Consider the following 14,730-nt stretch of genomic DNA (forward strand, 5'->3'; position numbering starts at 1 on the left):
GCTAAAGCTGCAAATAGTCTGGTGCACCTCAGGTTTCCAGGCACATACCTAAACTTTCCCCCAATTGATCCCTGCAGAATGTTTCCCAGGAAAATGTAGACCTCCTCCTCTCACACACTGATATTCTTTCCAGATAGGCTAGTGTGACTTGGGAGAAAAATTTCATTCCATCCCAAATAAAATCAGGTCATGAGATTCACCCTGAATGTGTGAGTGAGGGTCACTGACTTCCTAGGGCCTGAAACATTAAAAATAAATAAATAAAAACATAAGAATAGCCATACTGGAGCAGACCAATGCTCCTTCTACCTGGCATTCTGTTTTCTGACAGTGGCTAACACCAGAGGTTTCAAGTGGAATGAACAGAATAGGGCAATCATCAAGTAATCCAACTCCTGTTGTCCAGTCCCAACGTTTGGCCATCAGAAGGTTAGGGACACTCAGATCATGGGGTTGCATACCTGACCATCTTGGCTAATAGCCACTGATGGACCTGTCCTCCATGAACTTATCTAATTCTTTTTTGAACCAGTTATAACTTTTGGCCTTCACAACATCCCCTGGTTCACAACATCCCCTGGAATTCCACAGGTTGACTATGTTATATGAGGAAATACTTCTTTTAAACCTGCTGCCTATTAATTTAATTGGGTGACCCTTGGCTCTTGTGTTATGTGAAGGATATTCCCTATTCACTTAATCCACCCCATAAAAATTCATGATTTTATACACCTCTATCATCTCCCTGCTTAGTCGTCTCTTTTTCTTGCTGAACAGTTTGACTTTTTAATCTCTCCTCATCTGGAAGCTGTTCAATACCCTTCATAATTTTTGTTGCCCTTCTCTGTAATTTTATATAGTGGCATTATGATATTTTCTGTCTTATCTCTCCCTTTCCTAGTGGTTTCTCACGTTAGCTTTTTTGACTGCCATTGCACATTGAGTGGATATTTTCAGAGAACTATCCACGATGACTTCAGTTTGTCTTTATTGAGTGGTAACGCTAATTGAGACCCCATCATTTTGTATAAAAGAAAAGGAGTACTTGTGGCACCATAGAGACTAACAAATTTATTTGAGCATAAGCTGTAGCTCACGAAAGCTTATGGTCAAATAAATTTGTTAGTCTCTAAGGTGTCACAAGTACTCCTTTTCTTTTTGCGGATACAGACTAACACGGCTGCTACTCTGAAACCATCATTTTGTATGTATAGTTGGAATTATGTTTTCCAATATGCATTACTTTGCATTTATCAACATTGAATTGTATCTGCCATTTTGTTGCTCAGCCACCCAGTTTTGTGAGATTTCTTTGTAACTCTTCGCAGTCTGCTTTGGAGTTAACTATCTTGAGTAATTTGATATCATCTGCAAACTTTGCCACCTTACTGTACATCCAGATCATTTATGAATATGTTAAACAGTACTGGTCCCAGTACAGATCCCAGGGGAACATGCTATTTACCTCTCTCCATTGTGAAAATGGTCCATTTATTCTTACCCTTTGTTTCCTATCTTTTAACCAGTTATTGATCCAGGAGTCTTATCACATGACTATTAGTTTGGTTCTGTACTTAGGCTTACTGGTCTGTAATTGCCAGGATTACCTCTGTAACCTTTGTAAAAAAAATTGGCATCACATTAGCTATCTGCCAGTCATACGGTACAGAAGCTGATTTAAGTGATAGGTTACATACCACAGTTAGTGGCTCTACAATTTTATATTTGAGTTCCTTCAAAACCCTTGGGTGAATACTATCTGGTACTGGTGACCTATTACTATTTAGTTTATCAGTTTGTTCCAAAACCTCCCCTACTGACACCTTAATTTGGGACAGTTCCTCAGATTTGTAACCTAAAAGAATGGCTCAGGTGTAGGAATCTCCCTCTCCTCCTTTGCAATGAAGACTGGTTCAAAGAATTCATTTAGCTTCTTTGCAACAACCTTGACTTTCTTGAGTGCTCCTTTAAGCACCAGTGCCCCCAATGATTGTTTGGCAGCTTCCCTGTTTTTTGTGTATGTAAAAAAATGTTGCAGTTACTTTTTGTGTCTTTTGCTAGATTGCTCTTCAAATTCTTTTTTGGCCTTCCTAATTATAATTCTACACTTGACTTGCCAGAGTTTATGCTCCTTTTAATTTTCCTCACTAGGATTTGACTTCCAATTTTTAACAGATGTCTTTTTGTCTCTAATGGCCTCTTTCACTCAGTTGTTTAGCCATGGTGGCAATAGCATACATTTAGTATGAGCCTCTATTATGGTGTTTTTAAAGTTTCCATGCTATTTGCAGCCATTTCACTCTTGTGACTGATCCTTTTAATTTCTGTTTAACTAGCTTCTAATTTTTGAATATTTTCCCTTTTGGAAATTAAATGATGCTGTGGTGGGTTTCTTTGGTATTCTCCCCTACAAGAATGTTAAATTTAATTGTATTATGGTCACTATTACTGAGTGGTTCAGTTATATTCACCTCTAGGACCACATCCTGTGTGCCATTTAGGACTAAATCAAGAATTGCCTCTCTCCTTTTGCATTCCAGAACTAACTGCTTCAAGAAGCAGTCATTAATGCTGTCTAAAATTTTATCGCTGCATCCTATCCTGAGGTGACATATACCCAGTCAATATGACGATAGCTGAAATCCCCCATTATTATTGGGTTTTCTGTTTTTATAGTGTGACAAAGTTCCTCCTCTACCTTGGTGGGTCTTGCACTTATTGGCGGATTTGCTCACCTTGGAGCTTCACAGCAGCCCTCAGTTTGGCCTTTTTCGTGAACCCCCAGTCCAGGTCAACTCCTTTTGTGACTGACCAGGAGTTGGGAGGTTTGGGGGGAACCCGGGCCCGCCCTCTACTCTGGGTTCCAGCCCAGGGCCCTGTGGAATACAGCTGTCTAGAGTGCCTCCTGGAACAGCTGTGTGACAGCTACAACTCCCTGGGCTACTTCCCCATGGCCTCCTCCCAACATCTTCTTTATCCTCACCATAGGACCTTCCTCCTGGTGTCTGATAATGCTTGTACTCCTCAGTCCTCCAACAATATGCGTTCTCACTCTCAGCTCCTAGTGCCTCTTGCTCCCAGCTCCTTACACGCGCACCACAAACTGAAGTGAGCTCCTTTTTAAACCCAGGTGCCCTGATTAGCCTGCCTTAATTGAGTCTAACAGCTTCTTGATTGGCTGCAGGTGTTCTAATCAGCCTATCTGTTTTAATTTTCTCCAGAAGGTTCCTGATTGTTCTGGAACCTTCCCTGTTACTTTACCCAGGGAAAAGGGACCTATTTAACCTGGGGCTAATATATCTGCCTTCTATTACTCTCCTGTAGCCATCTGGCCTGACCCTGTCACAGTAGCCTCTCTAATCTCTCTGAGCATTCCACAATCACCATCATCATTCTGGTTAAGTGGTTGGTAGTATCTTACTGCTGTACTCTGATTTTTCAAGTGTGAAATTTCTACCCATAGAGAGTCTGTGGTGCAGTTTGATTCATTTAAGATTTTTACTATATTTGATTCTATCCTTTCTTTCACACATATGCCATTCCCCCCATGGGCATGACCTACTCTGTCATTCCTATATATTTTGCATTCTGGTATTATTGTGTTCCTTTGATTGTCATCATTCTACCAAGTTTCTAGGATGCCTTTTATATCAACATCCTCATTTAATACCAGGCACTCAAGTGCACCCATCTTAGCATTTAGACTTCTAGCATTTGTGTATAAGTACTTATAAAATGTGCCAATATTTAGTTGTCTGCCTTCATGTGATGTAATAGGATGGGACTCTTTTTTGTGACTGTTTCTCTTCAGTTCCTACCTGTACTTTATCAACTTCTATCCTGTCCTCTTTACTAGGCTCTAGAATAGCCCCTTTCATAAATCCTCCCCGGTGATGTCTCTGTCCAAACCATGTGCTCCTCTGCACCTGTCTGTTTTCCCCAGCCCTTAGTTTAAAAACTCCTCTATCACCTAGATTACATGCCAGCAACCTGGTTCCATTTTGGTTTAGGTGGAGCCTATGCTTCCTGTATAGGCCCTTCCTTTCCCAAAACATTCTCCACTTCCTAGTAATCCCTTCTCTGAACATCACCATTTCAGCCATGCATGGAGACCCTGCAGTTCTGCCTGTCTAACTGGCCCTGCACATGGATCTGGAAGCATTTCAGAGAATGCTACCATGGAGATCCTGGACTTCAATCTTTTATCTAGCAACCTAAACTTTGGCCCCCGGGACCTCCCTCTCCTACTTTTACCTATGTCAATGGTACCTACATGTACCACAACCACTGGCTCCTCCCAGCACTGCACATAAGTCTGTCTAGATGTCTTAAGAGATCCACAATCTTTGCACCTGGCAGGCAATTTACCATGCAGTTTTCCCAGTCATCACAAACCCAGCTATCTATATTTCTAATGACTGAATCCCCCATTACTATTACCTGTCTCTTCCTAATAACTGAGATTCCCTCCTCTGGAGAGGTATACTCAGAGTGAGAGGATACCATGACATCATCTGGAAAAAAAAGTCCCAACTAAGAGATTGTTTCCCCCAAGTCCAGTCTGATGTTCTCCTTCCCCAAGACTTTCATCCTCTTCAACACCACGAGGCTGCCAGACTGCTCTGCTGTGTCCCAGAAAGTCCCGTCTATGTTCTTCTCTGTTTCCCTTAGGTCCTCCAGTTCAGCCTAGTCTCAAGAGCCTGTAAATAAATAGCACATGTCCCTTTTTTAAAGGGTCACTGTGAATTTGATTTTTTTTTATTTGATTTCAAAAAATCCATTTTCTGCCCTTCAAAAAAACTGTAGTTGTTTTACTGGTCCCCTGCTGTGTTTCAATAAGGGTCTTTTGTGGAGGCCCAGGAGCAGTAACACCAAGCTTAGTGCCTCTACACCCTCCTCTCTCACTATGGTATATACATTCCTCTTGTTTCTATGTGCTTCAGCTTTGCTGTGGCTGTTCCTGATGAACAGAGTGAGAGAGCCTGGGGAAGAGTATGTATGTGGTTCCCCCCATCCCAGATCAGTGCGTGAAAGGGACCATCAAAAAAACCCCACTAGAACAAATCTTGGTCTGATGCAGAGTGTAAGCAAATGAAAAACAGAGAAATATTTTTCCTCTAATCTTTTTCAGTTACTGTCAATTTAGAACTACCTGCAACAGCAGCAGGTCCAAAAATTTCAGATGGAAATGTGATTTTCCAAATCAACAGTGTCTCTTTTAAACAGGGTGAAAATATCATTCTTCATCCAGTCCCTAGAGAAGGAACAAGAATAGGCTCTGCTTTTTCTAGCAGACTCTTAAACCTTTATTGGCAAAATAAGAGGAATTTCTTCTTCAGGTGCTTGCTCATATTGATGCCATTCTAGGTGTGTGCACGCTGACGTGTACAGTTGTCAGAGACTTTTGCCTTAGTGGTATCCATAGGGCTGGCTCTGGTGCCCCCTTGAGTGCTGCACTCCTGCGTCGGTATATCAGGCGCTGCCGGCCCTACACCCTCTCAGTTCCTTCTTACTGCCTGTGGTGGTAGATTGGAGCACCACTTTCCCTTGCTTCACAAGTGATCAGTGTTTCCCCCCCACACACTCCTTGAACCTTGTGTTCCAGCTGTAAATAGTTTGTTTATAGTAGATTAGTTAGTAAGTAGCTGTTAAGTACTGTGTCAGTTAGGGTCCTGGTTTCAGAGTAGCAGCCGTGTTAGTCTGTATTCGCAAAAAGAAAAGGAGTACTTGTGGCACCTTAGAGACTAACAAATTTATTGGAGCATAAGCTTTTGTGAGCTACAGCTCACTTCATCGGATGTTAGGGTCCTGGCAGGCACTTTGCCCCGGGTGGGGCATGCTCCAGTCTCTGCGTTTTCAGCCCTTCAACAGACCTATGTCTGTTAATGACCCGCATGGTAGCTGTCTGAAGTGCCTGGGGGAAACCCACGTTCTCACATCTGTAGAACTTTCATCCCAGGACACAGAAAGAATGCGACATTCACTTAAGGGCCCTCCTTATGGAGGCCGCTCTTCGCCCAGCATGGGAGCCGACCCACCCAGACACAACACCCAGCACTTTGGCCTTGGTGCCTAGCACACCCCCAGAATCTGGCTCTTCCCAGCATGGGTCCCCTTTGCCAGGGCCCAAGATGAAGACTGAGAAAAGGGACCCAGCACCAAGTAAGTCAGACCAAGGGCATTGGGCAAAGAACCCTGCTTGGCTGCCCACCCACACCAGAGCAGCAAGGGGGCATGCCCCTGAGGAGACCTACTACCCCCTCTAAGGGATCCACCACTGACTCCAGGGAGTGGTAGGGGACACAGACTGAGGGCGCAGTCAATGCCTTCTCAGTTCCCAGTGCCCAGAGAGCAACATACTTTCCTGCTGCAGCTGGCACTGCATGCGGCGATGGACCCAGCGAAGTGTCCCTAAGAGGGCAAGCCAGCTGTGAAGGCCTCCCAGAAGGTGAATGAGTGATGCCAGTCTCTGCAGCCAAGGCAGAACCCTTTGTTGCTATGTCCTGGGTCCAGGTCACTAGTTTGCCACTACGGGTCGCTGGCACTGCACTCTTGGGCCTCACCCTTCACGCCAGGCCTCACCCAGAGGGAGGTGCCGGTTGGCACCAGTTGTCTTCGGACTGACAGTCACTGTCTCTGACACCTCAGGGACACTCCCTAACACAGTACCGTGCCCCCTTCTCCTGGCACCAGTCAGACCATTCAAGGCACCAGTCAACCATGGTGATGGTTAGCTGCCAGATCCAGGCGTCGATGGCCCTACCCTGGTCACCAGAGGAGGATTTCTCCGACACGGAGAGGGATTTCCACCCCTAGCCAAGACAGCACCATTGCGACTGGGCTCTGGAGGGTGCATCCACTGCAGCGATGCCGACCTCGCAGCAGGGCCAGTGGCCAATGCAATGGCCATACTGGAATGCCTGGGGCATCGGCCCCATCTCACTAGCCCTTGGTTGCCACATCCAACAAACCTCAATCAGCACTGGCGTCATTGGGCTCAGTGCAGGAAGCGCAGGCAGGTGCTGTGGTGGAGCAAAAGGTGCTCACCCTGCAGGGGATGATGCCCCAGATCCTCCCCCAGTAGTTCAGTCGTCCTCCTCTCCAGACGAGGCTGTGACAGGGCCCTTCTGTGCTAGCCCACTAGATGACTTTAAGGAGCACCAATCCCTGCTCCGATGGGTGGCCGCCAGTTTAGACCTTTAGGTGGAAGAGATGGCAGTGCAATTGGACAGGTTGATCAACGTGCTCTCCACATCCACTCTCGCATGTGTTGCACTCCTGGTGCACGAAGAGATCCTGAACATCATCATAGCCCTCTGGCAAACCCCGTCCTCCATCCCACCCACTTCAAAGAGGGACAAGAAAAAATATTTTATCCCCATCAACAGGTTCGAATACTTATATACCCACCTACCCCGGGGTCATTGGTCATGTCAGCGGCGAATGTAAAGGACAAGCAGGGGCCTGCCAATTCCACCCCCAAGAATAAAGAGACCAAGAGACTGGACCTTTTTGGAAGAAAAATTTATTCCACTGTCAGTCTCCAGTTCCAGGTAGTGAACCATCAGGCCCTTTTGGGGCGTTATAATTTTAACCTGTGGGATTCCTTCCACAAGTTTAAGGACTCCATGCCCCAGGAGATAAATTCATATGGCCCAAGAGATCGGGGCTCTTGTGGAGGAAGGTACCACAGCAGCTAGGTGTTCCCTCCAGATGGCCTGGGATGCGATTCGCTGGCCAGAGTGCTTGCTTCGGCAGTCACCATGAGGCACAGCTCCTGGCTTCTGACCACCGGACTGTCTCAGGAGATGCAGTCCTCCATACAAGATCTTCCGTTCGATGGAGTCGGGCTGTTCTCTGATCAGATGGACATGAGGCTGCACGGTCTGAAGGACACTCTGCCCACCCTCTGCTCTCTGGAGATGCATATGCTTCAGTCTGCGAGGAAGCCATTCAGGCCGCCCCCATCACCAAAGCCTGGGCAGCCTCAGCAGGGATCTGTAAGGAGAAGGGACACTGGGTTCAGTCTCCACCGCTCTCCCTCCTCCTGCTCACCTGCGCAACCTGGTTCAGCGAAACACCATAGGGGCCAGAAGTGGGCGTTTAGAGGTGTGCTCGAGAGCGACACCCCAGTTGCCTTCCTGGATCTGCCCCATCTTTTCCACACCCATCTCCATTCCTACCGTTCAGCCTGATCAAGAGTCACTTCGGACTATTGGTGCTAGAAATTGTGTCGCTGGGCTACACCCTTCAGTTTTTGGCCACCCCACCTCCTACTCACCCTCTTCCTATGTGAGGGGTCACCTGCTTACCACTGCCTGCACTTGCCTAAGGCTGCTAGGTCACCTGGCTGCTTGTACTTACATGGTTCATCATGCCCGGCTCTACCTCCGGATGATGCAGGTGTGGTTGGTGTCGGTCTACATCCCCAAAAGGCATGACCTGGACCAGGTAGTCAAGGTGTTGGACCACATCCAGGTGTTGCTGGCAGGGACTCCACATCCAGGTGGCTGGACCCTGCATCAGTGTTGAAGGGAGTCCCTTCATGGTCCTGTTCCCATCACTGATTCTGGTGTCCAATGCCTTGGACCTAGGGTGGAGAGCCCACAGGGACAACCTCAGTACATAGGGCTGCTGGTCAGGGGTTGACCACTCCCTCCACATAAATGTCAGGGAGCTCAGAGCAATTTTCCCAGCCTGGCCTGCCAGGCTTTTTGGTCCCAGTTACAAGGCAAAATGGTTCAAGTCCTGATGGACACCACCATCATGATGTTTTATATCAACAAGCAGGGCGGAGCCAGGTCATCAGCCAGGAAGCCCTCAGACTATGGGACTTTTGTGTGCAGCATTCCATTCACCTCATGGAAGGACACCTCCCTGGAACCAGGAACATATTAGCATATCACCTCAGAGGAACCTTCTTGTCTTGCCACAAATTGTCTCTCCACCCCAATGTGGTTGACCAGATCTTCCGAAAGTTGGGGTCTCCCCAGGTGGACTTGTTCGTGACTTGCCAAAACAGGAAGTGCCAATGGTTCTGCTCATTTCGGGGGGGTCAAAGGAGCTCCCTGTTGGATGCCTTTCTGCTTTCTTGGTCAGGGGCTCTGATGTATGCTTTCCTGCTGGTGCAGTTGTTTCATAAAGTCCTCATGAAGATCAAGCAGGACATGGTCAAAGTCATCCTGATAGCCCCGGCTTGGCCTCACCAGCATTGTTTTGGCACACTCATGGTTTTGTCAGTGATGACCCTGATGCCACTGTCCCACTGGCGGGATCTCCTGTTGCAGAATCATGGCAGGCTCCTGCACCTGAATCTGGCAGCACTGCACCTCACAGCTTGGTTGCTCCATGATTAATTACTGAGGAGCAGGAATGTTCAGCCCGAGTCCAACAGGTCCTACTATGGAATAGAAAGCTCTCCACTAGAGTGATCTACCTGGCCAAATGGAAACAATTCATGACCTGGGCTTTGGCCCAAGACGTTAGGCCTGAGCAGGCCTCGCTGCAGCTGATCATGGACTACCTTATGCATCTCAAGCTCCAAGGTTTGTGTTTTTCATCAGTTAAGATCCACTAGGCTGCCATATCAGCCTTTCACCCTCCGTTCCAGGGGAAATTGGTCTTTGCTCATAGCATGACGGTCTGGTTTTTTTGGAGCAGTTCTACCCTCAAGTCTGGGACTTCATAGGATGAAAGGTTGTCCAGTGTCCACCAAGAGAATTTCTTCTTGGATTATAGCCTGCATCCAGTTCTGCTGTGCTTGGGCAAAGGTGCCTCCACCGGTGATTGTAACCACCCACTCAACTAGAGCACAAGTCTCGTCGGCAGCCTTCCTGGCCCATGTGCCAATTTCTGATGGCTGCAGAGCCACCACCAGGTTGTCCATATATATGTTCATGTCTCATTATGTGCTTACCCAGCAGGTCCGAGATGACGTTGGCTTCAGTAGAGTGGTGTTACAAACTGCATGTCTGTGAATTCTGAGCCCACCTCCAGAGATGCTGCTTCTAGAATGGAATCGACAAGAGCAAGCACTCGAAGAAGAAAAAAATGGTCACCTACCTTTTGTAACTGTTGTTCTTTGAGATGTGTTGCTTATGCCCATTCCATTACCCACCCTCCTACCCCTCTGTCGGAGTTGCTGGCAAGAAGGAACTGAGTAGGGACAGCGGTGCTTGATATATCGACAGATGAGTGCGGCATTCAAGGGGGCACCGCAGCTGGCCCTACGGATACTGCTAATGCAAAAAGCAAAAAACCGTGCACATGGGCACACGCACCTAGAATGGAATGGACATTAGCAACATATCTTGAAGAACAACAGTTATGAAAGGTAGGTAACCGTTTTTATTTAAATCTGCATGTTTGTGGGCTTGTTGCCACCCTCTTGGGGTCACCAGAAAGCCAACTAATTGACCAAGATGTCAAACCCTTTAACCCCTAACAGAGAAACAAAGGAGGGATATAAGAGGATGAAAGGTCAGATGCCAAGAAACCCCAGCTAACTTCATGGCACCATTCCCCTGGTCACAGCATGCCCAGTATCATTGCAGGCAGGGATTCTCATTTTCTTCTTTTTTTTCCAATTTTGCAACATAAAAGCTTCAAAAACAGACTCCAATGAGAAACTGCTGAGCTTGAATTAATATGCATACTAGATACCATTAACTTGGGTTTGAATAGAGACTGGGAGTGGCTGGGTCATTACACATATTTAATCTATTTCCCCATGTTAAGTATCCTCACACCTTCTTGTCAGCTGTCTAAACGGGCCATCTTGATTATCACTACAAAAGTTTTTTTTCTCCTGCTGATAATAGCTCATCTTAATTAATTAGCCTCTTGCAGGTGGTATGGCTACTTCCACCTTTTCATGTTCTCTGTATGTGTATATATATATGTCTTCTTACTATATGTTCCATTCTATGCATCCGATGAAGTGGGCTGTAGCCCATGAAAGCTTATGCTCAAATAAATTTGTTAGTCTCTAAGGTGCCACAAGTACTCCTGTTCTTTCATTTCCTTCTGGTAGGTATTTTAAAACTGCTGCAGTCTGTATAATGTTCAGTGTGTGTTTGTTATTCTTATGAACTGTTTACATATTTGAATCCAAGAGGCTGAATTATGAAGTCCTTTTTCAGCCAAAACTCTCAGTGAAAACAAGTTCCTAAATGGTACTCTCTAGTTTGAATTTGTTAGGATTAGAGACAGTGTCAAATACCTATGTAAACTGGTGCCAAACTTTCCTCTCCTTTGTTTAGTAGAGGTGTCAACCAATCCACTTCAGTAGAATTACCAAGGGGTAATTTACAGAACTGGATTAAAACTAATTTAAAGAAAAATCAATTCTGCTTTCCTGCACCAGCATACCCTACTGTATTGAACTTCTTAAGAAATGTATAATTAAATTGCATGGGACACAATCAAGCTTTTATGGAATGGGTTGGGTTTAGTCAGAGGCAAAGCATCACACTTAAATAAGTATGTTCAAATTGGGGGGACAGTTTGCACTGATTTACACACAGTGGGAAATCTTTTTTGTGGGGTACTATGGGGCATAAACTGGAGCAAACTTTCAAAAAGAAAAGGAGTACTTGTGGCACCTTAGAGACTAACAAATTTATTAGAGCATAAGCTTTCGTGAGCTACAGCTCACTTCATCGGATGCATCCGATGCATCGGATGTTGCATCCGATGAAGTGAGCTGTAGCTCACGAAAGCTTATGCTCTAATAAATTTGTTAGTCTCTAAGGTGCCACAAGTACTCCTTTTCTTTTTGCGAATACAGACTAACACGGCTGCTATTATGAAACCGGAGCAAACTTTAGCTCTGAATGTTTATTCAAACTAATCAGAAAGACATTAGTTAGAAATGTTGCAAGAACAAGATTTCTCAGATTTCTAGTATTTTATGGTTTCAGATGGGTCAGAAATAATGAAATCCATCTCTTCTTCTTCACTTTCCATGACAGCAGAAACCACTAAGGGAGGAGTCACACGAACAGTACAGTACTGTTCAATGTAAATTAAACTTAATGGAGCCTCATAAAAAGTCCTCCGTTAATCTGATTCAGACTTTTCGGGTGATTGATTATATCATCCAATTGATCTAACTGTGCTGGGATAAATTAGAGAGAGGGAAAAGCAACAGAAATTTCTGTAAAAGTGAATATGTAATTGATTTATTTTAGTGTGGAAAATCCCATTATACATTATATTTTCTTTCCCCTTCCTATTTCTGACGATGTTCTCTTTTCTTGAAAAACCTGTGTGTCCTAAACTCTCAAATTAAAGGGTCTTTCTAAAATTAAATTCTAAGGAATCTTAAAAATAACTTTAATGGGAAGGGTTATTTCCCCTCCCCCAGAGTACTGAAAAATTGTCTTTGTTTCCATAGACAGGGGGTGTTCTCTCTTTAATAGAGTGCACGCTGATTGAGGAGCCAGATGTGAGTGATGATGATTGTAAGTTGCTTTAAACTGTTTATATAATTAGAGCTCCGAAGCAGCTTTTTAAAAAAAGTGTTACCCTTTGTTTATTTGTCAGCACAGCAAATGATATGTTTTACCTTTTCATTAAGTCTGAGAACTAGTGTTAAAACCTGCATGTAAAAACTCTGTTAAAAATGTGTGTTTTGTTCTTGCTGATGATAAGATTTCAAGTAAATAGCTGAACCAGTGTAACAAATTATTTTCTGATTTTTGGGTGGAAATTCACATTTGAGGATCTTAACTGAACAAAATCCTGGCTTGAAAGAAGACAGGGATAATTACGTTTCTCAAAGTTCAGGGGGGAGAGATGAAAGAGTTGGCTGAGATTGTGGAAAATTTTGTTCTGGACCCTGTAAATTGTAACTGCCGTCTTGTTCAAATTAAGTAACAAAGTATATTACCGTGCTTTTTTAAATTGTCTATTCACTTTGGTTCCAATCCCACAGATTTGGAAAAGGTTGAACTTTGAGTGTAAGAATAGTTCCATAAAGTTCAATGATACTCCTCATGTGCTGAAAGTATAAAACGCATGGAGAAATATTTGTAGGATTAGGGCCTTATTTAGTAATTTGGAAAGTGTAATAATTAACAGCAACACCCATTCATATGTATTGATATTTCCCAAACTTTGCTTGTACTTGATGTATGTGAAAATGTGGTCACTGCTTTGGAGGGTAGGTTGTTGTTTGGCAAAGGGAGGTTTAAAATACTTTTTAGTGTAAAAGTAAATAGTACTTCCTTTGACATATGGCTTTTAAATCACAACTGCTTATTTTTTCCCATGGATTGTGAAGTAAAAGGTTCTGGGCAAGTGTTTGGTCACCTTGATTTCAAGATTGTGGTTGAACCTACCGATGCTCCTCCTTATACTGTGGTACTGTTAGCTCCTTCGCGACAGGAAAAAGCTGCGTGGACAAGCGACATAAGTCAGGTAACTTACATTTTTCCTTATTTTTTTGGTTTGTTTCTTACTCATAACATCTGTTGCTGTGTGTTTCAAACTAATCTCAAGGAGCTTTTGCCTTTTTCCAGGGTTTACTTGTTAGGATGAATATATAAGAAACCAAGTCTTTGCCTATTTTTACAGAGATTTTACACTTTGCTTCGTAAAGATTCATTAGTGTAAGGCAGAAAGGTGTTTTGCAAGACATGTAGTTAGGAAAGTGGTGTAGGCAGATGAATAACCCATGTAACATAACTGGCATACATTTTTACCAGCTGTTTATATGTAACTGAGTGGACTTCTCTCTTTATTTAAAAAAGAGTCAGACCTGTTAATTTGAGGTACTGCTAATTGCTGTCTGCAATCTAAATGAAAAATCATTTATTTGTGACTCTTGAATCAGGAGGAAAATGTCTCCATTCCATTTTCATCTCATGCTATGTATATGTGTCATATTCCATAGAGCAAGAGAATAAGATTAACTTGATTTCCCCCCCACATTGATAAGAAAATTAGATGAATGGATATAATACACAAGTAAGAATTATGATAGCTTGCAGGTGATTCACTTTGTTGTGAATGAGTGAAAAGGAAAAAGCATTAAAATATTTTAATGGTGTGGACATCATTTAAAAAGATCATTATAATTTTACATCTCGGAAACTTGTTAAACAAAGAATTGCTAGAAATCTTTTAGGGGAAGAGGTTGAATACACAGCAAGAGTTTGCACTATACCATATCTGAACGTAGCCATAGGATTTACCTTTGATGATTGCATATAAAAATATGAAATGACAATTTGGACTAGTGCCAAAGTGACTAGTGACTAGTGACTAAGTCCTGACTTAGAGCTCTATCAGCCCTCTGTTAATCAGAAGGAATAACTGATTAGCGATCACCGTAAAGGCAAGTTTCAGTCTGGAATTTGATGCTCTCCTATAGTAACATTTCTGGTCAGTGAATCTAATACATTTGAAATTGCTTTTTAAAAAAAGAAACGCTCTGCATTGTTTTGGTCTGGATAAACAGTTTTGGAATAAAATAAATAAGATGGTAGAAAAAATTTTGAAAAGCACCTACATGACTTAGGAGCCTAGGTTTCATTGAAAGTCAAGTAGCATTTAAACTTCCAAATGTCTAAGTCATTTACATGCTTTTGAAATTTTTATCCAGAGTTCTTACACTGGATGAATAACGATAAAATAAAAATATATAGCTATAATATTGACCTTTTTTTTCAATTTCAAGAGCCAAATGTTTAAAACTATAAATTCAAAGACCCTTTCAATGGCAGC

At 43.7% G+C, this 14,730-nt stretch overlaps 1 protein-coding gene across 1 annotated transcript in view; it reads left to right on the forward strand.

The window, feature by feature from the left end:
- RASGRF2 (Ras protein specific guanine nucleotide releasing factor 2) overlaps positions 1 to 14,730 on the forward strand; it is a 225,546-nt gene that overhangs the window by 94,566 nt on the left and 116,250 nt on the right. The window contains 2 exon segments of the mRNA XM_038403244.2: positions 12,398 to 12,464; positions 13,286 to 13,422. Coding sequence (XP_038259172.1) covers positions 12,398 to 12,464; positions 13,286 to 13,422 — 204 coding nt within the window.

This window comes from Dermochelys coriacea, chromosome 5 (genome assembly GCF_009764565.3).
Source record: "Dermochelys coriacea isolate rDerCor1 chromosome 5, rDerCor1.pri.v4, whole genome shotgun sequence".
In the NCBI taxonomy this organism is placed as follows: Eukaryota; Metazoa; Chordata; order Testudines; family Dermochelyidae; genus Dermochelys; species Dermochelys coriacea.